Raw genomic sequence first — 22736 nt, forward strand, 5'->3', positions numbered from 1 at the left:
CTGCTACTTTTCGCAGACACTGCCAACACTATTTGATATTCTTCTGTTATGGCTCTTGTAAAAAAAAAACATGCAGGTGCCAATAGAATCGACCTGCTGGATATACGATCTTAGTGAAAGGAGACCAGAAATGCAACGACAAGAGGGAGGAAGACTTCAAGCTGTAAGCTTTAAAGCGTGACGCGACACGTCTCACGTGTTTGATTAAAGTCTTTTTCCGCGCTACTGCGCCACAGGCGCGTCCAAGTCGGCCCACTGGCCAAATCCAATTTGTCTTTCCTGTCCTTGTTTCAGAACGCCCATCTCATCCAGCAATGTCGAACATACCGCAGACACCCAATCCGCCTCCCGCCCCCCGAGCTTCTCGAGTCCTCGCTGCACTCGACAACCCAACTCTCCTAAGCACTCCGCCTGTTCGGCCTGCAGCCCCGGGTCAGTCTCTGATCGATTTCGCGCGGCAACAATTTCCGGCAGTCATTTCGAAGAGAGAATTGGAGTTGGATGGTGCTTCTGGAAGTGATGAGAGTCGTAAGAGGAGAAGGCTGAGGGATAATCTTGCCGAGCTCAGAAGCAGGCAATCTTCCGGTGCGTGGAGTGCTGCAAATTTAATAGAGATGCATAGGTTGCTTAGCGAAGTTCATATAACTGGCCCACGTCGTGATTGCGTCAATCTAGCAGACGTGCGACTGATGTCGCAAGTCCCCAGTTCTCAACCCCGCGCAGGCGGTTCGAAGTCTCAATTGGGTCAGGTACCGTCCGCCACTGGCACTTTTTCTCTGCGCTATGACACAGAAAGCAACGTGCGCGCGATTGACCGTGGCGGCACAGACCAAAACGCCATGTTCGTCCGCATATACTGACCCATGTATGTAAGATGGCTGATGTTGGGATTCAGAATCGCCGAATTCGTATCCGACGCTATAAACAATGCGTCACACGGCGTCACCATACGAGGATCAATGGAACATCTTGGCCTTCGCAGGTAAGACGGGCTCATCTCCTGCTTTATCTCCCGGCATTCTGACAACCCCTCAGTAAAAGAGATCTCCTGCCTGGGATGGAGGTCCGTCTGTTACCACATCAAATTATTGGAGTCAGTTGGTGTGTGTATGTTTTACTCCTAATAATATGTGTAGTTCATCGCCTTGATTGTGCAGGATGGTTAACCAAGAACGAAATAGCCCCCACAAGGGCGGCATTCTTGCGTGCGTATTTACCCTCCGGCTGTAGCTGAGTCTAGGTCCTGATTCACGGTCACCTGCGGATTTGGCATGCAGAGATGAGATGGGTCTTGGTATGTTCTGCGGAAGCCGTGTTTTCCATATGTTGCTCACGCATATATCTACAGGAAAGACCGTCCAAATGATTGCCACAATGGCCATGAACTTACCTGACGGGGCTGATAGTTGCCGTACTACCCTTATCGTGGTACCTGCTGCTCTGTTACTCCAAGTATGTCTGTGTACTTATGCCCTTTGAGCTCATACTCAGTTCGATGTGTCATGGAACAGTGGAAGGAGGAAATTGAGAATAAGACAAACGGAATGTTTAATGTACACATTCACCACGGGCGGGACAAGCTCAAGAGTGCTAAGGATCTGAGTGACATAGACGTCGTCATCACGACGTATCAGACCCTCAACCAGGATTTTCCTATGGATGATGTGGACGACTTGAAAGAGTTGCAGATGTTACTTGACCAAAGGTGCGTCCGTGCAGCTGGATATGTCCCGCGGTCATTCAGTGATCCGACGATCTTCGCAAAAAGTGGTGTTCTAGCTCGCCACAAGTGGTACAGAGTCGTCCTCGATGAGGCGCAGTTCATTCGGAACAGGTGAGCGGGATCGGCTCCTATTCAAACTAGTACTAATTGACGTGTACTAGGGCAACGCGCTCGAGCGTGGCGGTTGCCATGCTACGCTCGAAGTACCGATGGTGTCTTACGGGCACGCCCATTACAAACACTTTGTATGCATCACGATTGTTCGCGTGTATGCTGGCTAATCGCATCTTTTCTAGAGCTGATATCTACGGTTTCTTGCGCTTTGGACATTTCCGCCCTTGGAAGTGCGTGATGTGTCTGTGCATGATGATTCACGTTGACCGATATATTATATTCATCAGCGACTGGGATAGCTTCAACGCTCACATTGCGCGAGTGCAGCTAGACGATGCGCCACTTGCGGGTGCACATTTTCATTTTCACTCCTGATATTTCTGACCCCTAATTTAATCTATAGGTTTGCGCGCACAAGAAATACTCAAGCCCATCATGATGAGGCGTACCAAGGACGCTGAGCTTGTGCGTGTGTGGTTTGAAGGTAGGTATCCCTAGCTAATACATCACTTTCTGGACCGTAGGAGGGTGAACCACTCTTGCAGCTTCCTGAAAAGAATGTCGAGTTGGTGACATTGGACTTCTCTGACGAGGAGAGAGAGGTATGATTTCAAGTTCACTATGGCTGTAAGCGCGCAGATCTCATCTTTGATAACAAGCTCTATGACAACTTCGAGAAGCGTGCACGTATTCAGCTGAATCGGTACATCAAGAACAACACGATTGTCAAGAAGTATGTGTGACTGTTGCGTGTCGTCATGTGGTAATCTAACATGTGGGGTGACATGGCCAGCCATACAGCGGTGCTCGTATGTGTCCGTGCAGAGACGTTTGCATGGTAGACCTAACTCATGTTACAGGTACTGATCCTCCGATTGCGCCAACTCTGCTGTCATCCGAATTTAATCCTGGTATGTCTGCGAGGTTTTGGTGGTAAAATGTATCTAACAATTGGTGTAGAGTCTTGCCGAAGGCTTCGAGGATCCTACGATGCTTGTGGGGAGTGAGGCTGACAAGGAGGTGGCGCGCGCCACCAGGCTTTTGGGGCCAAAGTGGGTTACCGGGGTGCGTGTTGCTGTTGTCATGCAGGCATACGACCCATTTATGTCATGGTGTTCGTTCCTATCTGCCAATAGGTCAAGCAGAGGTTAGTGAGATCTTGGTCAAACTCCTAACGCGAGAAATTAAAGCGCCTGCAGGTTTATGGAGCGTGCCAAGGCGTCGGAACTCGATTTTGACGACGAGTCGGACAACCCGGAGCCGACATGCCCCGTGTGCGGCGACTGTGAGCCTGACGAAGACCGCTTCGTGAATTTCTTGTAAATGACTTTTTTAGTATTCATGAACAATAGCGGACGGCTTCTTGGATGCGGGCACGAGATATGCTTCGGTGCGTGCTGACGATATCGAAACAGACTTCTAAGGATTGACAAACTTTCTGCTGTTTAGATTGCTTGGAAGTGCTCTCAGCTTCGCCTATTGAGCACAATGGTGAATTGTGAGGAAATCTTTTGTGCTTCACACAATTTCATAATGCTCAAGATGATGTATTAGCGGCAACGCTGACGAGCAAACTAATATTCGGATTGAGAAGGAGTTTGAAACTGCTGCTGCCAAAGGCTTACGACCATGTGCGTTTCTCGCCCCTAAGTTACCCGTACTTTGATTCATATACATCCGACAAGGCCCCACATGCAAGAAGATGATGGATCTCCGTCCTTCCAACGTCTTCTGTGCGTCAGCATTTGAACCTTCCCCTGACGACGTCCGTAGCGCTGTACGCAAAATTGCAAACGGACGTCGTCGGATTACTCCATCAAATGCACTTAGGGCCGGTCGCGTTCACCCTCAGAAAGTCAGCCCTAGCCAGAAGGAAATCGAGGAGATGATCGACCTCAGTTCGAGCGAGGACGAGGACTTGCCAGATGTGTCGCAGTTGTTGTCAGGTTCGCCGTCTTCGAAACGCAAGGGTAAGAGTAAGGCATCGTCGCCGGTGGGTAGCGATGTCGACGACGTTCGTTGGCTTCTTTTATTTACATCGTTCGTCGCTGACCATGCGTGTGCGCCCAGGACATGGACGTTGATCTCACCATGGACGAGATACGGGCGAAGCGCAAGGGTCTGCAGAAGGGCAAGGGGAGAGAGAAGGCACTGTTACAGAACCAGGACGACTCGGAGCAGCCACGCGAGATGTCCGACCAGCTGATCCAGACGTGGCGGCGGGGCGACAACAACTTGGAGCCGAGCACGAAGATGCTCGCGCTCGTGCAGCAGCTACAGGAGTGGGACGCGACGGGCGATAAGACGATCGTGTTCTCTCAGTGTGCGTGCTGCGCCCGTGTGTCCTCCCATACCCGTCGTGATGCTGATCGTGCGCGCCACAGGGACCACGATGCTCGATCTGCTGGAGACCCTGTTTGCACGGTACGGGATCCGTAGTCTGCGGTTCGACGGGAAGATGAACCGGGAGGCGCGCGAGCTCGTACTCGCACAGTTTAGGAAAGCGGGCGGGATCAGGATCATTCTCATCAGGCATGTCCTCTGCACCTGTGCCTTCACGCTGCGTGCTGAGCAGATGCGGACGTGTAGCACCAAGTGCGGTGGAGTGGGGTTGAACCTTGTGTCCGCCAACCGTGTGATCAAGTGAGCCCTCTCGTCTGCTCTAAGCCCGCATTCGCTGATCTTGTGCGATGCAGTATGGATCTTGCGTGGAACTTTGCTGCAGAGTCCCAGGCGTACGACCGAGTACACCGGCTCGGGCAAGAATAAGAAGTCTTTGTGAAGCGTCTGGTCGTGCGCAACACGATCGAAGAGCGGTATGCGCTCGCATTTAATTCGCGTGGTGGATGTGGAGCTGACATTGCCCTTTCTCTACTAGAATGCTGCGTCTGCAGGAGACGAAAGTCGGTGAGTGCTGCTACTGCGAGCGCAATGGTACCGGGACACTAATTTACGTGAACAGGCCTTGCGGAAGCTGCCTTGGGTGAAGGCACTGGCATTAAGCTCCACAAGCTCAGTGTGCGAGAATTGCGAGACGTGAGTGTCTTCTCCACGCGTAGCGCACCGCGACTGACATGATGCAGCTCTTCGGGATGAACAAGCTGACCCAGGGAGGTCATGGTCAGAATCGAGACCCCAACCAAGCCAGGATCACCGATACAGAATCCCACCCAGACTGAATCTGACCAAGGTGGTAGTCCCACCTCCCGACTCGCCCGAGACTAATTAAGTAATGCGCTGTTTGGATATCACGCACCACATCTACCTCCACCAAGCCATATCCAGTATACCTAACTTGTGAATTATTTGTATGTACCTGGTACAGTATCGTCCTCTCGACTTGTCCGCTATCACTATCGCTATGCATAATTCTCTTAGAGCCGGTATACATCCATACAACACCAATATAGTACATTTCTTGCTCTTATGTCCGCACGCCGGCGAGCCGCAAGGAGCTGAAGGGAGAGGGTCAAACCAGGAATGCGAGAGCGCCGCCTGCGCCTGCGCCGAGCAGCATCGGCCACTGCCCGCCAACGTGAAAAGTAGGTGCGACGCCGCTTGAGCTGCTCGTTGTGGCAGATGCGGACGTGCTGGTGGTAGACGGGGAGGTGGAGCTGGGTATGCTGGTGGTGGAGCTGGACGCTGTGCCCGGCGGTACGGTACCGGACAAGGCGGAGGTGAGTGTTGTTGTGGGTGCGGCAGACCCGGGAAGCGTCACAGTTGTGGCGGTGGTCGTGCCCGAGGTGGGGCTCGAGTTGGTGCTGCTATCGGAGGTTAGTGCGACGGGCGCGCTGCGGCGCTGGGAAGGTGGCTTGACTCACTGCGTGGGGATGCCGCTGGGGGAGCTGGAGAGAGGCTGCTCGGTGATGGGCATGGACGGCACGAGGGACAGGGTGATGGTGAACCCGCTCGAGGTGACGGTCCTCGCCTGTGGGACTGCGCCCACGAGCGCGGTGGCCAGAGCGAGGACGAAGCCGGCGGGCACAAGCATGGTGGTGGAGAGCAACAGGCAAACCGAAGTACGGCTCGAGGATCCCGGGAGGGCGAGCTGCGCATTGCCGCCGTGCAGGCGTCTCATGATAATGTAAGTGATGTTAATCAATATTATGCATCTCGGGGAACACCATTCTAAGCATCGGTCACGGGGCGGCCCGCGCTTCGACCCCAAGTCTGGACTCACTTGCCTTTGCCCATGGACACATTCACCTTCACATAACTCTCGGGCCTCTGGCGGTAGTACTGCAGACAGTTTTCAGATTCTTCCGTACGAGATTCATCTTGGCATCATGCTAGACGCGATCGTGATCGGCAGCATATCCCAGGTGATCAGGGCCAGCTGGTATGTACAGCTCGCAACCAGCATCGTGCGTGGACCACCAAACAAACATTTTCGTCTTTATACCAGATCGCGGTTGCACCATTGAAATGCTGTATGGTCAAATCCGAGGCATTGCTTAAATCAAGGGGTGGCACGTAACTGAAGAAAGACATGTAACAATGTGTAACAATTGTCGCGGAAACAAGCTTCAGGTTCATTCTGCTCCCACCTCAGTGCGCTGACTATCAAGAATGGATCGATTCAAATCATTCGTGGATCACCATCCTCCTGTGATTACAATACACATATTCTCTGCCTCCTCGATCCTCAGCCCTCACGCCCAAGGACGTACAACTGTGTTTCATTGAGGGCAACTACCCTTCGCGATCTCTCTGATTCGCCAGAGAAGACCACAAGTTCGCCCTGTTCGACGCTGAAATCCAGTCAGCACTGCCATTCATGGATGATTATGCCAAGGCCACCTACGTAAAGTTCGACGAGGAAGTGACTGTGTTGGTGTGGACCAGATGGTCGGTGATCGTCGCGTTGTAGAACGCGCCTACTTGTACAACCTGTAGCTCTTCAGTTGGGATTGCTGTCGATCGGGGATGAAGACGGCACCCACCTTGTTGTCGTCTGCATTAACTTGCACCACATCCTTGAAGGTGACCCCCGCGCTAAGCTGGTCTGCTTTCCTCTGCCATATCTCTGCCTTGTAATCGCTGCGGCGGACATGGCTGCCATTGACGGTGATTTCTACCTGCTCGGCGAAGAACGCGTCAAAAGCGTCACTGAAGCTGGCCTCTGTGGTGGCTTTGTAAATGGCCTCTATGCTCGCCTCTGTCCAAGAGATCGGAGTGGAGGGATTGATCTTAGGTCCTGGGCCCATTGCGATAAAGTGTAAGTGCGTGTGTGGTGTGTGGACGAAAGTCGTGTTGTGCTGTCTCTCATCGCTGGTGCTTTCGCAGTTATATGCACGACAAGGACGCTGGGCCATCATTGCTCTACCCGCATGTCTGTGTTAGAATGCAGATGAACAGCGCGCAGTGGATACAAAATATGGCACTCGACGTCAGGTGCAACAAATGGCTGTTAGCTCCTCCACCTTGTAACGCTGCTCGCTGATAGCCATGCGAACAAAGTTCGGGTGTACTTGCTGGTGGGACAGTCCTGACATGATGAGTCTTCCCAGTTGTGAATTTTCAGATCCCTGTCATCATTTTCATGAGTGGCAGTAGTGTCATGTCGTGCTTCCCTGCTGCAAAAGGCATCGAAGGCGGGCCGCAATCACAGCGGGCTTGCCATTTCGGACCCCCATCGGGCGCCATCAAGGGGCTGAGCGGCTCGCTAGCTTGGTCACTGGGTTACGGCGTGTTACGTTGCTCCGCAGCCTCCTTCGATGACCTGATGCGCAGGTGCCGGGACGCAGCCCGTTTATCAGCTGTTGTGCATCGGACGAGTCCCGAGCAAGGCCCTCCAATCGGTGTGCCTCATGATCATATCTGAAGTTCTAGACTTTACCTTTACATAAAATACAGTGGATCCTAGGATCCGTAATGGTGCGTGGGCTAGATACAGGTATGACATCTTCTACAAACAGTGCAGCATGAAAGGGGTCTTTGGAAAGCATGTGTTCTAGAATGATGCGCTCAAACAGATGTACAATCCCCACCTATAAGTTATATTGGTCACGAGGAACTGGCGAAAGGGCGAGGGGTGTAAGGTCAATGCCGCAAGGTCGACAACTATTGGCAATCTGGATGGTGCGTATAGAACATGTTCTGAACTTTCTGCCGGTCTGTTACCACCTACGTCCGCGTGCGTAATTGGTGCAAACTATCAGCTTATTGATCTGCTAACGAAAAAGGAAACACACAGTCCGACAGCCACAACTAGCGCCCTTTCCGTGCTTGTGTGCACTACTTGTCTTACAGTCGGAGGAATTGCAGTCGATTTTTTCTCCGCTATAGTATCGTCCGTGGAAATGCTGATGCGATTTACTCAACATAGGCAGGGAGATCGGTGGCGTGTTTAGGGGATACTAACCTGGCAGCCACGATAGTAGTCGCCTATGCTACAGAGGAGGAAAGCCGAAGCACTATCAGCTCGAGAGCCGACCGAGCGACTTCTGGAACTTACTATTCGTGTTCGCACATCTTCAATGTTGCTGATGGCGATGTAAAGATTCCTTCGGGATGTACGTGTTTCTGATTGAAGGACACACAAAGGAAGACGACTGCAGAAATGGGATTGCAATGATGACCTCGGCTGATTTTATGGTCGAACAGGTCGCCACTCCAACGACAAGAAAGCACGCAACATCGTTGAAGAAGCCGCTGCGCCTTTCGATAGCTCCGTCGAAGCCGCTTATCTGCCAACTGCGTTTTGTCCACAACCGCAACCCTGAGTCGCAAGAAGATAATCCTTACGTCGTCGATACATACAGGACACAGATTTTGAAATACGAAGCAGCCAATGTCTGGCTACCTTTATGACTTGAGAGACCTGATCTTGCATATATGGGCTAGGTAGACCGTCAGGGAACATTTGATGATTCCGATCGCCTCACCATGTCCTCGTTGTGAGCATCCGCTTGATCAAGAACTTTGAGATGCATGTGTATGTGACACGTGGTGACCTGCACATACACACAGTATCACATCAATGACGGCCGAGATATCGCCCATGCAGACTGTGCTGTGCGTTGGTGTCTAGCCCAAGTGATAGACGTGTGGCGGCGATTCGCGCCCAGGGAAACATGTCGTAAGCGTGGCATAGAGGGTGACTCTGATGGGTTGGCCACTCACGAATTCACACCAATGTTGCGTTTATTAGATCGCCTCAATTGTGTTCAAACCGGGATATGGCCCTGCGCACTCGTGAAGCGTGTTCAAGGGTTATGTCATTCCGAAGCCGCATCCTGGAGCGGCGAGAGCTCCCTAGACCGGCATCGCGGCAACAACTCTGTATCTCATATCATGAATGGGTGTCCCGTTGATCTGTCGTATGAACGTGGACGCACCCGTGATAGCCTTGCCAGTGCAACATGTTTTGAGCTTCGGATTCCAAAGTTGTATTGGAATCCACAGAATCATAGTACTCACAATAGTCTGTAGCCCGGTGACAGGTATAAATACGGTGCAGTGGAGTAATGCTATTGAAAGAAAACTTCGGGAATTCGGTCAGGGTCACCATGGCCGGTCCGTCTCTCGCGGGACTTGACTCAGTCCGCGCGGTCTTGGTTAATGTTGCACCTCCTCAGCCTAACTTCCTAGACTCGAGAGGGCAGGCTGAAAGGAGTGCAACGAGGCATACCACGTTAGGAAATCTCATACGCATGCCCACGGATTTTGACGGACTTTCACTCCTCAACACACGGGGATATCGCAGGCGCGCGAAACGTGGGTGCTTGGCCTTCTGGCAGGTATTGATCACATCGCACTGTCATGTCTGCGATACTTGGAACCGGTGCTGGAGCCCGCCGGGCTGGACCAACTGCACTCCAATCATACAGTGTCCGGCTGGGACACACATGCCACTCCCACTGACAAACCTAGCGAACAGTCGGCCGGAATACATGAGGACGCAGCCACGGGATTATGACAGCTACAGAATAGTTCTGGCGTACGTAAATAGGGCGCATGCACATGGAACTGTTGGTCTCGACCATCCAATCAACGTGCACATAGTTATGGCCCGATGTCCAGATGATAATCTAGATATGAACTAGATGCGTCTCGTCGATAACATTGTCAGCGAAGCATGCGATCAGCTGCTCAAAATCCGGACTCAATTATTCTTGGGCAATTGACATCGCCGATCCAGGCCCATATACTCTCGGCTATTCGTCAGAACTTATGGTGGACATTGTCAGTGAAAATCAGGTGGAGCGCTAGTCATACCTTGCAGTCTTCAAGTTCATTTGCAAGTCTTGTGGGATGAACATCTGTTTGTAAAACAATGGCAGCTGGAACCTACAAATAGTGAAAGGAAGTACCCCAATTGTGGCAGGATCGTAAGTGTCCTCCCTTGTGCGAAGATGGCCATCGCGTATTCCGAAACAGTGGCAGCTGCTTCCGAATTGGACTTTACGTAGGAGACCCCGTCGCGTATAGCAAGTAAAATATATTCGCAATATCATTTTGTGCTGAATGGAGGAGTGATTACAGGAATAGAGCTCCAGGACACATACCTGTGTAAGGAAGTCTTGTCATCTACTAGTGAGTGGAGTTTGAAAATGTGGTAATGCACCGGCAGTATCGGCGATAGACAGAATGAGAATTTGGCTCGAGGAACAAGCCGATGAAAGTTTTCTCGGAAGCGGATGGATCATCTGAAAGGATGTGACAAAGGAATCAAAATTAGCGTGGTAATGGCATCTCGGCAACCTCTAGGGTTGGGATGCAACCTATAAGACCCGACACCGGCGCCGCGCTTATCAATGGGCGTAGAAAAGGACAGAATGAGCGTGTGTCTAACAGATGTTCTGTACATTGTGCGATTGGTCCATCTGTCGGGGAGGGGGGGTTAGAGGAACTGTCACGGTTCAAGTTGCACCTCACTGTGCCAGCAGAGGCACAAACCACATACCATTGGCATCCGAGCAGTCATCGGAGCGCCAGGGGGACGAGCGCACGAAATCGAAGCCAATGTTGCAATTCAAACCTTCCGTAGACGCGAGCTTCCTGCAGAAAAGGAAAATCGTTTGTCCTGCAATAGCCTCCACATCTTCCTGGTATTTTGCCAATATCGCATGTTAGGTGTAGTTATGTGCTCAACGTGCAGAACCATGACATCATCATAGGTCTATCAGGGGGTGTCTGTCTCCCACGTGAAGAGGAGCTATGGGATATAAGCTGAATGCGCGCGGACGAACATCTCGTTGAGAGAATTGCACTTGAATCCCAGCCAGTCGCTCCGACAAGTGATGGATTCCTGGTTAGCTCGAGCGATGAATACCCAACAAAAATCTGATACGGATAGCCTACTCTTTCCGAACGGACATCAAACCCGATTTTCGCCCTCCGACTATTCTTGCGATTGACACACGCTCTCGCTTGCGAGACTATCGGATACATTTCAGTCACAAATTTCATTGAGTGCTGACTCTGAAGATGAAAGTTGGAAGACGACTTCAGGGAACACGTCTCACGACAGGTCCCTTATTCGCCTTCATCCCACACAGAAGCCTGAGGCGAAGGCAGAAAAGATTGACGTGGCGCGGCTGGCAACAAATTGTGAAAGGTCGTCCTATGATTGCGAATTTCCCTGTTTGATTGTCAGCGAGTGTACGGCTCTTATTGAAACAGATGACATACCGAGTAGTTCTAGTCCCAAGAGAGTATAAGTTGTGGAATGCATCTCCATCGAGCTTCGGGTCTGGGTTGACTGTTCGATTTGATCAAGTGTCACGGTGGCGCACGAAAGTCACACCTCTGCTCATGCACTATTAGGAAATCAAATATTAGACAGATCTGAGAAAATTTACGGCGACCAAAACTGTAACCGCTTTGAGTCTACGGCGTGATTCATCTTCTCGCGAGAGCCGTACCGTGGGCGTCGCGTACACGCACATTGGTGTCCAAACAGAGTGTGACATTTAAATTATAACGTGTGACGGCGGTCCGTCACTTGGCGCCAGCTTGTTTCGCAGTCCAACTCGCAGCGCCGCCGCTCGTCAGTGATACGCTAAGGCCAGGTGAGTTGCCCTCCGAGCTCCGGCTGTGAATATTCTTGAAATGAGATGAATTACAATTGTAGCCGAGGGACCTCGGCAGATGTAGCTCTTCCAGCGCCAGTGGGCTTGTGAGTGCTGTATGGCCCCCCGCTGTCGTGAGTCCTAAGTGACTGAATGATAAATGATCATCTAGTTATCGCTGCTGAAATTCATCGGGATCGGCCTTGCCAGAAGCATATCCGAAACGACTCAATTGTGATCCATGTAACGGCGTATGGATGTTCTCACACCGTGCCCATGTTCCCTTCACTGACCCCGGCCGCGCAGGACTCAACATAGAGAAGCGGAAGCTTCTCAAAGACCGCTTATGAATACTGTAGCATGGCCAATCGTTTGTGCCCCGCTCATATGCGTGCGGGAGGTTCTCGGAATTAAGATGGCCACCACTGAGTGCCGCGAAGCCATAGAAGTACAGTACTTCGGCCATACACAATAACCCGTATCGGGCCGACTAGCCCATCTGGGCTCCATATTTCATTTTTACGGATGACAGGCATCTGGATAACCCACGTTTGGTTGATTCCGATCCCAATCTAAGCTCAAATTAGGCGCAAGGCAAGACGCTCGCTGTCCAGCTGGTGCTACCATGCGATACTGCTCACGTTCGTAGTACGCGATAGCCCGGCGCCAGGTCCGCCGTCAATTTCATTCCTCTCGGTGGCCTATAAGATCTGCAGTACCAGACTATGAGTCGAGCATCCATTTCCCCTCTGCCTGCACCATGGAGCTCTTGGAGTATACCCCGCGACTCCTCTACGTCGTCGTCGTCGTCGTCGTCGCCGTAGTGATTTATACTCTGTCGTCCGTTGGCCCATGGAGGAAGGGGAGGGCTGACTTTCGACTTCCGCCAGGTCCGAAGGCTGTCCCTCTTCTGGGGAACGTGCACCAGCTGCCTTTGCAGAACCAGCACAAATTCTTCTCATCTTGGAGTTCCAAATATGGTGAGATGTGTGTATGCAGTGTTCAGCTCTGTAGCTAACACAGACTTTGAGGCGATGTGATCTTCGCTCAACTGTTCCGCACACCCACCATAATAATCAATTCCTTTCAAGTGGCGCAGGATCTTCTGGACAAGAAGAGCTCCAAGTATTCCTATCGCCCGCGATTTGTCCTACTCGCGGAATTGTCAGTTTTATATTCTAAAACTCTCTTTATCCATTTTTCTTCTGCTAATGCTGACATCCACATAGAATGGGCTGGGATAATGTCATTACGCATATGACATATGGCGAACGCTTTCGCAAACACCGCAGATGGATCGCAGACGCCTTCCAAAACAAAGACTCGTTGAAGAGCTATCGTCCCTTGCAATATAAGGAGACTTATATTCTTCTTTCCGGACTACTCCAGAACCCCGGCGATGTTAGGTTACATCTTAGAAGGTGAGACTCGTCTCATGCCATTGATTTCGCTGACGGAGAGATCAAGGTTTGCTGCCGCGATGATCATGAAGATTGCCTATGGGCATACTGTAACATCCATCGACGACAAATATATCCACATAGCTGAAAGCGCAGCAAAAGAAACCGTCGAAGCAGGAGGACCAGGCTCCATGCTTGTCGATTTCTTTCCGTTCTGTAAGCATTTTCTGTGTCTATTACAACAGCGATATATGGACTCTCCATAAATCTACAGTGACCCTTTGGCCTTTGTGGTTTCCCGGCGCAGGTTTTAAGCGGAAGGCGTTTGAAGTCCGAGCACTTGTGCGTAATATGTTGGACACACCGTTCAACATGGTCAAAAACGCTATGGTATGTTAAGTCGGCTGGGTGGCAATGCTACCGTACTGACTGGTTCAGTTGTCCGGTACTGCATCCCCGTGCTTCACCGCATCATTACTTGAGGAAATGATCAACAGCAAGTCTCCAACAGAAGAAGATGAAGATGACATAAAGGGCGCTGCGGGCGTTCTGTATGGTGGTGAGTCTGGCACTCTATCTTGGTTCATCGGGATGTTCACTGGATAGTCTATAGCTTCGACAGACACGGTAATTTCTCCTTTTGATTTAGACGGCTAAGAATTAAGAGCCCTGTAGACCGTTGCAGTCTTGTCTACTTTTGTCCTCGCGATGGTATTGCACCCAGATGTTTACAAAAAAGCTCAAGAGGAGGTAGACCGGGTTGTAGGATCCGACCGTCTCCCTGTCTTTGAGGATAGAATTTCGTTGCCATATCTGGAATGTGTGATTAGAGAAGTATACAGGTAAGGCTAGGTCTTTCCTCAGTGCCGTAAGCTCATTGTCCTTTGCGCAGATGGAATTGTCCAGTACCACTTGGTGAGTTATGATAAGCTATCACGGCCACATATGCCGACTTCGCACGAAGGTATTCCACACAAAGTCATGCAAGACGACAGCTATCGTGACTATGATATACCCGGTGGTTCTATGGTCATTCCAAATATCTGGTATGTTCGCCTGTTTTGCTGTGGTCGGTGGCTTTCTGAATTTCCGCTTCCAGGGCTATGGTACAAGATCACGAGCATTATCCTGCGCCAGAGAGCTTCCGCCCCGAGCGATTCCTGGAGATGAGCCATGATGTTGCTGATACACGGGATCCACGTAATATGGTATTTGGTTTCGGCAGACGGTGAGTGTCAGCAATGGATGCGTACGGAGCCAACTACATGATTTCGCTTCAGTGCTTGTCCTGGAAAACAATTTGCGGACACTAGCATATGGCTGGTGGTGGCGAATATGATAGCAACCCTTGATATCAGCAAGACAACAGATTTCCGTGGAGACCCTGTTACGCCACAGGCCGCATTCATTTCAGGGTTTGTCAGGTGAGCTCTCGTGTATCAAATTGACATATCCCTCAAGCTGCTTGTTTATGCGAGTCTATTAGTCATCCGGAGCCATTCGTTTGTAACGTTGCTCCACGGTCCGATAAGATCGCAGAGATGGTATCGGAGTTGAATGCCAATGCTGTAGTTTGAGGTTCGACGGGGCTTACGTACCGGCAAGTGTGTGTATAGGTTGTATCTGTATCAGTATACCAATTCCTTGTAATTCGAACGGGTCAGACCGATATTCAAATCGTGTAACCGAATTTCTCATGAGACTCCAGCAAAAAACTATAATTTGGATATAAAAATGGTGAGAGTCCGTGAAATCAAGGGACAATTGTCGTGCGGCACATCAATTCAGGTTCAGGGACTCGTAAAAATACATACATAGCCTCTCAACTATCAACTTTTGCTACATGCGCCCGTATCTCGGAGAGTGGATCAAATCGCCGCTCCTGTATGGTAGTGACGAAGCGCGTCAATAAGGAAGTGATTGAGATAAGAAGACAACGAAGCTTACAACGCATGCCAACGTCAACGTAAATTCTGGTCGCCGAACCATGTTGTAATGTTCGATCACATGTCCTGCGAAGCCTGCTTACTTACTAGATGGCTTCTTAGATGCTAAAATCTGGAATACCCTCCCGGATTTGTCTTGGGTAAATAATCACTGGGTGCTACAGAAGTTTGAAAAGTTTGTTGCACCACGTTGTACGTCAAAGATGGCCTCGAATCCTAGCAGACCTGTCAATCCAACACGAGGACAAACGAAATCGCCCAACTCTTTGATTTCCGGTCCCTTGGCTTAACCATTGATCCGTGCGAATAATTATAAAAGATATGTTGGATTTCATCGGTACGAACCGTATCCCCTCTAGCATTCTTCACGTGGCCGTGACGGGTTACATATACCGAAGCAAACGGCATAGATACTATGCAATGGAACACGCATATCGGGGACCTCGGGCAGTGGGGGCTAACTCGCCCCGGCTAGTCAACACGCTGCGGGAGTGTTCCCAAACCCCACTGCACAGACCAATATACTGCCAAATTCCGCAACTGTGTAGCGTGGCGGCATGCTTCCGCAAGGGATATGCATGATAAGCGCGGTCAGACTCTGCGCCTCTATTCTCTTCCTCACGATAGTTGATGTGAAGATTGGCTAAGAGAACTTCAGTCCATGGTATGTCTGGACCACATGCACAGGACAGCGGCGACAGCGTGGTGTCCGGCTGCGTGAAGTATGTATTATGGTGTCAAAAGTCGTATGGAGAAGGCGCAAGGAAACTGTCACCAACAAGCTAAACTATCACGGATGAGAGCACAGCCTCGGGAGCATATCATTTATTGCATACCTTGCTGGAGCAAACTCAAAACGAAGAGGAAGGAAGAATCACAGGTCCCAGAAAATGCTCGCTGAATGCATGACACAGATTATTGAACAGGGATAGCCAGGATTGTTCACTAGTATGTATAGGAAGTCAAGCGAAAACTCCAGCTGATAGCCCGTGAGCGTGTCAAGTCCTCACGGTAGTTGAAGTTTGGCAGAGGTTTAAGAAACCCGTCCTTGAGGCATTCAAAGAATTGTATCTTGTCTGGAGCGGAATGTAAAAGCGCTGAAACCTTGAGCTAAACTAGGCAGCAGCCATCATGATGAAGACGGCGATGGTTGGGCGAGAGCATGGAAGTTCTGTTACATACACTTCAGTATGCTGCCTCATATAGCAGTAAAAATCCCAGGATGATATTACAGTACCTGATAAGACATACCACGCCCGGGCTAGATGGCCGAAACAAAACGTTCACGAACGTCAGCCTGAGTCTTCTCAGTCAATTCTGGGTCCAGAAGGCGCAGTTCAAGGGCCAACAGCAAGAACTGATCAGAGTCCGCGACATGGAGGTTCAATTACCTGGATTCCGATTAAGGGAGAGTAAAAGGGAAATTGAAGTCCTGTCAAGGTGAATCAGACTAGACTATTACGCCAGGCTCTCAACAACTTGAATTACGCGCCCGTCTCTCTGCACACGCGCTTATGTATCCTCCCCAACGCTCATGGACTTAACCCGCTACTCACTGGCGTCTTGATAAAGCTATCGATGAAACCATGCGGAACCACTGCTTCAGGCTCGTGTCAGACTCGATATTTCTGCTCCAATCGTTTGCGGCCGATTTGTGCATGGTGCGGCAGCAATTGCACAATAATCTGACGTTGTTAACGTTGACTGACATGACATCCGCCCACCATTCGCATAGGGATGATGGAAATGGTACAATCATGACTCAAAGGCTGGCTTCGGTCAATGAATACAATCTGGATTGGTCACAGAGTGCAGAGATATACGAGCGAATTGTCAGCACATGCGGATTAACTTGTCACACTAGTTCCGACGGAAGTCCTCGTCATATCACTTTTTCGGCACCCAAATTTTTCTCGCACGTACTTATCTCGCCCCACTCAACTCTCCATCTGCTTGTGTGTGCCATTGTGCTGAACTAATGATGTGAGAATCGCCGCTAGATACGCAGTACCATGGACTAACGTTCGCAGCAGACTTTTACGCTGAACTGTGGGCTGCACTTTGCTATGAATATTTAGCTCAAGTCACCATATGTGCACCAGTTCTCGCGTGAACACTTCTACGACAAACAAACCTTATCTGTGCTTCGCTCATGGCAGACATCTTTCATAGCGCCTGGCACTCTAGACTCCGAATCCTGGTGGAGGCTCTTATCGTCTGCCGAATCTTGGCACATTGAATGACTATATAACTGACTTGATTGTCTGCGAGTCTGCAAATCCGGCGTCGCTTTGTAGGATGTCTCAAACAGGTGTATCCGAATTCAAACCCCTCCTAAGTGAGTATGATACTAGTTTCTTACATTAAGCAACCTAAATCGAATCAAGACGTGAGCGTTGGATATGGCGTGGTTGTCGGTATGCGCTTCAGAAGCGAATGCATTCAAAGCTGATAACATCCGATCCTATGAACCAGGCGTCGGATTCTTCTTCGCGGCTTTGATGCTCTGTTTGACGACGCTTCAATCCAAGTTCTCCAAGTATTCTCCGTCGTCCTCCGAAGAATTCAGTGTAAGCTCCCACTAGCACGATCATGTACTTGATGTCAACTAGTTAGCCCGTCAGAGTGCATCAAGGAGTATCAAGGTGAGAATATCTGTTACGAGTTGACCACATGCCTCATTCACTTTTATCAGCCTGGACTTGTATGCTGTGGCATGTCGGTGATCGGTTGGCATCCCTCAGAAGCTGAATATGTTTTCTGATCTCTCATCAATGCAGTGTAAGCGCGTGGACTTGGAGTGCTACACTCCTGCAATCTAGCACGACGGCATACACATTCGGTAAGCCCCGATCTGCACTTGAGGTATTAAACATGGTACCGACCTTATTTGCTGCTTCTACAGGCGTGAGTGGCCCGTGGTATGATTCAGACACGTTGCAACATTTACTCCAATTCAACGATTTTATATATGCAGGTGGTATGGTGTCGGTGGTACCATCCAACTTGCTTTCTTCGCTATGGTCGCCGCCAAGGTTAAGATGAATGCCAACGGGGCTCACACTTTTCTAGAGGTAAAATAACACGTTAACATAAACGAATTTGTCTGACATTTCGTCTAGATTGCTAAAGTGCGCTTCGGTACAGGGGTACATCTTCTGTTCACTTTCTATGCCTTCCTGTGCCTGCTCGTCGTATGTGGATCTCTCTTGCGTATGTGCCTTCCCCCGCCTATCTTATGCAGCCTAATCCTGATCATCAGTCGGGGGTGCCGCAACTGTCAATGCGCTCACGGGTATGAACACTATCGCCGCATGCTTTCTCTTGCCGATTGGGATCGCTGTGTATGTTATATTTGGGGGCCTCCGTGCAACTTTCATGTGTGACTGGGCGCATACGATTGTGCTGTTCATCGTGATATACTTATTTGTGGGGCACGTCTAGTAAGCGTACTACTTTCGAACTCGATATCTGCTAACCTGTTAAGCAGTGGCCCGTCACCTGCAACTGGAAGTATTGGGGTTGTGTACGACCTTCTAGTACAAGCTGCTATAGACACGCCTGTCGAAGGAAATCAAGACGGAAGCTACTTGACGATGAAGTCTAATCAAGGCTTGGTGTTTGGTGCTGCTTCCATCTTGTCAGGTAGGCACTGTCCGCAGAATGCGCTGCATGATGCTTAAATTATCATCAGGTTTCGCTGGTGTTTTCTGTGATCAAGGTATGTCATCGTCTCTTTAAATATGTTCCGACTCTGATCGCTTCGCAGGGTATTGGCAACGCGTAGGACTTTGTTGCATACGATTTTCTCTCAATGTCGGAATGACGGAACCTTACAGGCTATTGCTAGCGCGCCAGAGTCTACGACGAAGGCATATGTGAGCCCATGATTGAATCGACTATTCTTACATAGTCACGTTTGTTCCTAGATGCTCGGTGGCCTTTCTTGGTTTGCCGTTCCCTGGGCCTTTGGTTCATGTCTTGGCTTGGCTGCTCGTGCACTCCTCAATAATGTCAGTGTGATCCCCAGGTAATGCGAACGTAACGATAAACCTATATTTTCATATCTAGCCGGCCTTTCCCACATATCCAAACCCTCTATCTGCATCTCAGACGAGTGCAGGGCTAGTTGCTCCTGCGGCAGCGGCAGTGGTTATGGGAAAAGGAGGGGCCGTTGCTATCCTGCTTGTGGTGTTGTGAGTTTGTTGCAGTATTGCGAGATCATATTTACTTAATTTGTATGTCCAGCATGGCCGTAACATCTGCAGTCAGCTCGGAGCTTATCGGCGTTTCAAGCCTCTTGTAAGTTGAAATCGGGCTCAGGCCCTATTGTACAGTTTCTGATGATTGTATTCAATTTGATAGTGCTTATGAGTAAGTTTCTCTGTCATCGACGTTCCGCTTGACATCTTATCATTCGTCTTGTTTCAGTGTCTACCGAACATACTTTCGACCGAACGCCACTAGTGCAGAACTCGTCCGTGTTTCGCATTACGCGATATGTGTTTGGGCTGTTTGGGCGGGTACTTGGGCAACCATAGTGCGTCATTTGCGCTCGTGAAATAAGTTTTCGTGACATCATGATATACGTTGTCAGCTCAATGCAGTGAACATCGATCTTGGATGGGTGAGCCCCGCAAATTTCTTAGTGTTTAACATTTTCACTAACGTTCTTTCAGCTTTTCTATGTACAGTAAGTTCGGTTGAATGATAGGTTCATTATAAGATCATGAACGTTCGTTACTGCTAGAGGCGTGGTATTGAGTCCAGCCGTATTCCCTATCGCCCTCACGGTGACATGGTCTAAACTTTCGAGGGTCGCTGTTCTAGTCGGAGCCATCACGGGAGCCATTCTCGGTATGCTCGCATGGATGATAGGATGTTGGAAGATCTTTGGTATGTCATAAGAGAACCATTTGTGTTTGACTCTGAAACTGAACACCAGGGACCATCAATATCCCCAACCTTGCCGAGCCCTACTCGGCCGTCTGTAGTGGATTGACCGGTTTACTCTTTTCAGCCGTGTTGACAATATTGATTTCTCTGGCAAGTGAGTAGCGAGTATCTAATGTCTCCAAAGCATATGAACAAGAGACTAATTATTGACATTCACTCTGCTTTATCGACAGAACCGGCTCATTATGACTTCTCTGGCACCCGAGCGATCGCGATTTATGATGATGCAGATTTTGAGTCGCATTCAAATGCATCTATGGATCACGTATCTGCTGAGCAGAAACCTTCCAGAGACCCTGACACGAAGGGTTCGGAGAAGGTGGACATAATCGACGAGGTCCAATCCGCTGAACAAGGTCCTCTCCAGGGAAAGAACACGTTCAGCAGAGCAGAGCTCAAGCGCGTTTTCCGGAGGGCTGCCTGGTATTCACTCGCCCTAACGGCAATTGTGGCTATTATCGGTAGGTGCCCATCCTATGAATCGCCTCGATCGCTTATGGTCCTTGCACCACTCAGTTCCCCTCCCGATGTTCTTCTCGCATTACGTCTTTAGCAGACAGTTTTATACCTTCTGGACCGCGTGTACTATGTGAGTTATTGATGTGTCTCCCATGCCATGATCCCATCTGACATCTCATCCCATGTACCAGCATATGGGTCGCCATGAGTGGAATCTTTTGCATCATCCTACCAATCTGGGAGTCAAAAGAAGAAATTGCTCGAATTGGGAGTGGACTGGGGAGTTTGATTCGAGGAAAGAGGCGGATAAGAGCCTGAGGATGGTACTGATTGTATGGTATCCCGGTCTGTGATTGGAAGTAGTGCAAGTTTAGTATGACGATGAACATGGTAACAGGACACTATCACGTATCTTCCCTGGCATGGCCTCGTTGTCGGGTGAACTAGAACCACTCAGATGTCAAATGGAATATATGGCAACGGTAATAGCCATTGCTTCAACAAAGCGATCACCTAAGCACGATTGTCGGAAAATAGTGCACGTCACGGACTCGAACATGGGACCTACATAGACGCCCGCTGAATACTTCGTGTATTGATCGCGCGAATCGACCTTCGATGCAAATGGGACCGTAAAATTGCAACTTCCTCTCTTCCGAACGAAATTCACAGCAACAGAATACTTTATTGGAGCAAGAAAAGATGATGAGAGTGGGATTCGAACCCACGCCCTTTCGGACCAGATTTTTCAGGGTCCGAAACCCAGGGTAACTACCTTAGTCTGGCGCCTTAGACCGCTCGGCCATCTCACCTTGTGATCAAAGGGGATACATATTTACTTGACAATCTTAAATTATATCAGGCCCACAGAGTTCAAAATGATGAGCTCAGGCATGCATATTACATACACACAATCTGGATGTGCGGCTTGCCATAGCTTTGTCAACCCTTCCACGTTTTGTTCGCACCAGAGGAAGATACATAAAGGTCTATATGCACAAGATGCACCGATAAAGTCAACCCCCAAGAATGTTGAATAATTATGATCAGAATGGGATACAAAACCAATACACTAACATACCACACTATACATGTGAGGCCAACAACAGACCGAAACTAATTACCAGATATTACACTACAGAAACACAACGGTAGAAACCATAAACCGCTAGCATTGCTCGGGCTCTTTATCAGAGGAAAGTGAGAATGACAGACACACTACAGCCTTGAATTTCATTACTGAAATTACTGGACGGCAATTTTAGGAGGAAAATTCCCAGTCAATCTGCAGGACGCCCTGAGATAAGCTCGCTCCGAGGGATTGAAACAGCGAAGGGCTCATGTCTACAGGATTGCAGTCAGTACCGCCAAGTCATCATAGTCCAAATTAGCTTACCGAGATCCGATGAGCCACATCCCTGACATTTATCACGAACTTGGGCAGACTTCGTCACACCGTTAGCAGTGTTCGTAATCTGCACCCACTACAAGCAACTTAATAAGTGCTGGAGCGACTGGTACAGAAGCGAATGCCACGCACCTGGTTGCAATATCCCCCATCCCCGTAAATTAGGTGGGAGACGGCTACGATTGGGTCACTGTTGTTGTCAGTGTATCCGCAAGCACCCAGGCCAGTTTGGTAGTAAGTGCCCTACGTCGTATGAGTGGCCTGAGCTAACACTGGTGATAAAAATTTTACCCGGCCCTCATAGGTATCGCGCTTGTCCAGAGCTGGCACAGGAAGCGCGTGTACAGCGGAAATGAAAATGCAAGCCAGAGTAAAGAACGTGAAGAACACGGCACGAGACATTGTGAATGAGAAAACGGAGCGAGAAAATTGCTGATAGCAAAGGAGCGACTAGGTAATGAGCGTGAAGTTTAGAGAGGCTGATAGAGCCGAAAGATTTGGGATGCTTATGCGCAATGACCAAAGCGTGGGGTGTTGCGCATATATATATCCTCAATTTGGCGCCATGAGCCTAAGCCCGATCACCACGGGCGGCAAAATAGTCGATAAAATCCCTCGCGGATGCTTTCCGACCGTGTTTACATCGGCGAACATGGGGGTCCGACGAGTGAAAATAGCCTTGTTCAATGTAAGCTTTGCTCCGAGCGAGACAAG

General features: G+C 49.8%; 6 protein-coding genes across 6 annotated transcripts; 3 read left to right on the forward strand and 3 right to left on the reverse strand.

The window, feature by feature from the left end:
* Positions 1 to 314: 314 nt before the first annotated feature.
* Positions 315 to 5016, forward strand: FIBRA_01847 (uncharacterized protein; the record flags this gene model as incomplete). Its single annotated transcript, XM_012323716.1, has 29 exons — positions 315 to 841; positions 896 to 982; positions 1036 to 1101; positions 1158 to 1205; positions 1278 to 1294; positions 1349 to 1452; positions 1512 to 1834; positions 1885 to 1968; positions 2020 to 2067; positions 2125 to 2186; positions 2241 to 2302; positions 2362 to 2439; positions 2497 to 2570; positions 2631 to 2646; positions 2698 to 2748; positions 2798 to 2902; positions 2974 to 2984; positions 3037 to 3122; positions 3174 to 3227; positions 3287 to 3335; positions 3392 to 3468; positions 3523 to 3851; positions 3908 to 4160; positions 4222 to 4480; positions 4534 to 4582; positions 4622 to 4653; positions 4716 to 4744; positions 4800 to 4873; positions 4921 to 5016. 29 exons carry the CDS (start codon positions 315 to 317, stop codon positions 5014 to 5016), a joined length of 3150 nt encoding a protein of 1049 aa, XP_012179106.1.
* A 290-nt stretch (positions 5017 to 5306) lies between these two features.
* On the reverse strand, positions 5307 to 5828 carry FIBRA_01848 (uncharacterized protein; the record flags this gene model as incomplete). Its single annotated transcript, XM_012323717.1, has 2 exons — positions 5307 to 5598; positions 5659 to 5828. The coding sequence occupies 2 exons, from the start codon at positions 5826 to 5828 to the stop codon at positions 5307 to 5309; spliced, it is 462 nt and encodes a 153-aa protein (XP_012179107.1).
* Positions 5829 to 6482: 654 nt separating this feature from the next.
* FIBRA_01849 (uncharacterized protein) lies at positions 6483 to 7044 on the reverse strand (the record flags this gene model as incomplete). Its single annotated transcript, XM_012323718.1, has 3 exons — positions 6483 to 6588; positions 6642 to 6727; positions 6781 to 7044. The coding sequence occupies 3 exons, from the start codon at positions 7042 to 7044 to the stop codon at positions 6483 to 6485; spliced, it is 456 nt and encodes a 151-aa protein (XP_012179108.1).
* A 5569-nt stretch (positions 7045 to 12613) lies between these two features.
* On the forward strand, positions 12614 to 14830 carry FIBRA_01850 (uncharacterized protein; the record flags this gene model as incomplete). Its single annotated transcript, XM_012323719.1, has 13 exons — positions 12614 to 12833; positions 12885 to 13017; positions 13083 to 13274; positions 13321 to 13469; positions 13528 to 13643; positions 13692 to 13812; positions 13867 to 13880; positions 13929 to 14095; positions 14146 to 14168; positions 14218 to 14299; positions 14353 to 14481; positions 14534 to 14677; positions 14740 to 14830. The coding sequence occupies 13 exons, from the start codon at positions 12614 to 12616 to the stop codon at positions 14828 to 14830; spliced, it is 1581 nt and encodes a 526-aa protein (XP_012179109.1).
* A 2667-nt stretch (positions 14831 to 17497) lies between these two features.
* FIBRA_01851 (uncharacterized protein) lies at positions 17498 to 20932 on the forward strand (the record flags this gene model as incomplete). Its single annotated transcript, XM_012323720.1, has 26 exons — positions 17498 to 17537; positions 17587 to 17616; positions 17675 to 17769; positions 17824 to 17844; positions 17895 to 17917; positions 17980 to 18041; positions 18105 to 18120; positions 18177 to 18273; positions 18322 to 18412; positions 18462 to 18642; positions 18690 to 18844; positions 18894 to 18920; positions 18969 to 18982; positions 19039 to 19077; positions 19129 to 19212; positions 19271 to 19395; positions 19448 to 19501; positions 19565 to 19573; positions 19631 to 19739; positions 19797 to 19826; positions 19879 to 19892; positions 19950 to 20095; positions 20145 to 20249; positions 20329 to 20616; positions 20672 to 20744; positions 20806 to 20932. The coding sequence occupies 26 exons, from the start codon at positions 17498 to 17500 to the stop codon at positions 20930 to 20932; spliced, it is 2055 nt and encodes a 684-aa protein (XP_012179110.1).
* A 943-nt stretch (positions 20933 to 21875) lies between these two features.
* Positions 21876 to 22424, reverse strand: FIBRA_01852 (uncharacterized protein; the record flags this gene model as incomplete). Its single annotated transcript, XM_012323721.1, has 4 exons — positions 21876 to 21958; positions 22011 to 22098; positions 22155 to 22265; positions 22314 to 22424. The coding sequence occupies 4 exons, from the start codon at positions 22422 to 22424 to the stop codon at positions 21876 to 21878; spliced, it is 393 nt and encodes a 130-aa protein (XP_012179111.1).
* Between the last annotated feature and the right edge of the window lie 312 nt (positions 22425 to 22736).

This window comes from Fibroporia radiculosa, assembly GCF_000313525.1.
Source record: "Fibroporia radiculosa TFFH 294 genomic supercontigs, scaffold927, whole genome shotgun sequence".
In the NCBI taxonomy this organism is placed as follows: domain Eukaryota; kingdom Fungi; phylum Basidiomycota; class Agaricomycetes; order Polyporales; family Fibroporiaceae; genus Fibroporia; species Fibroporia radiculosa.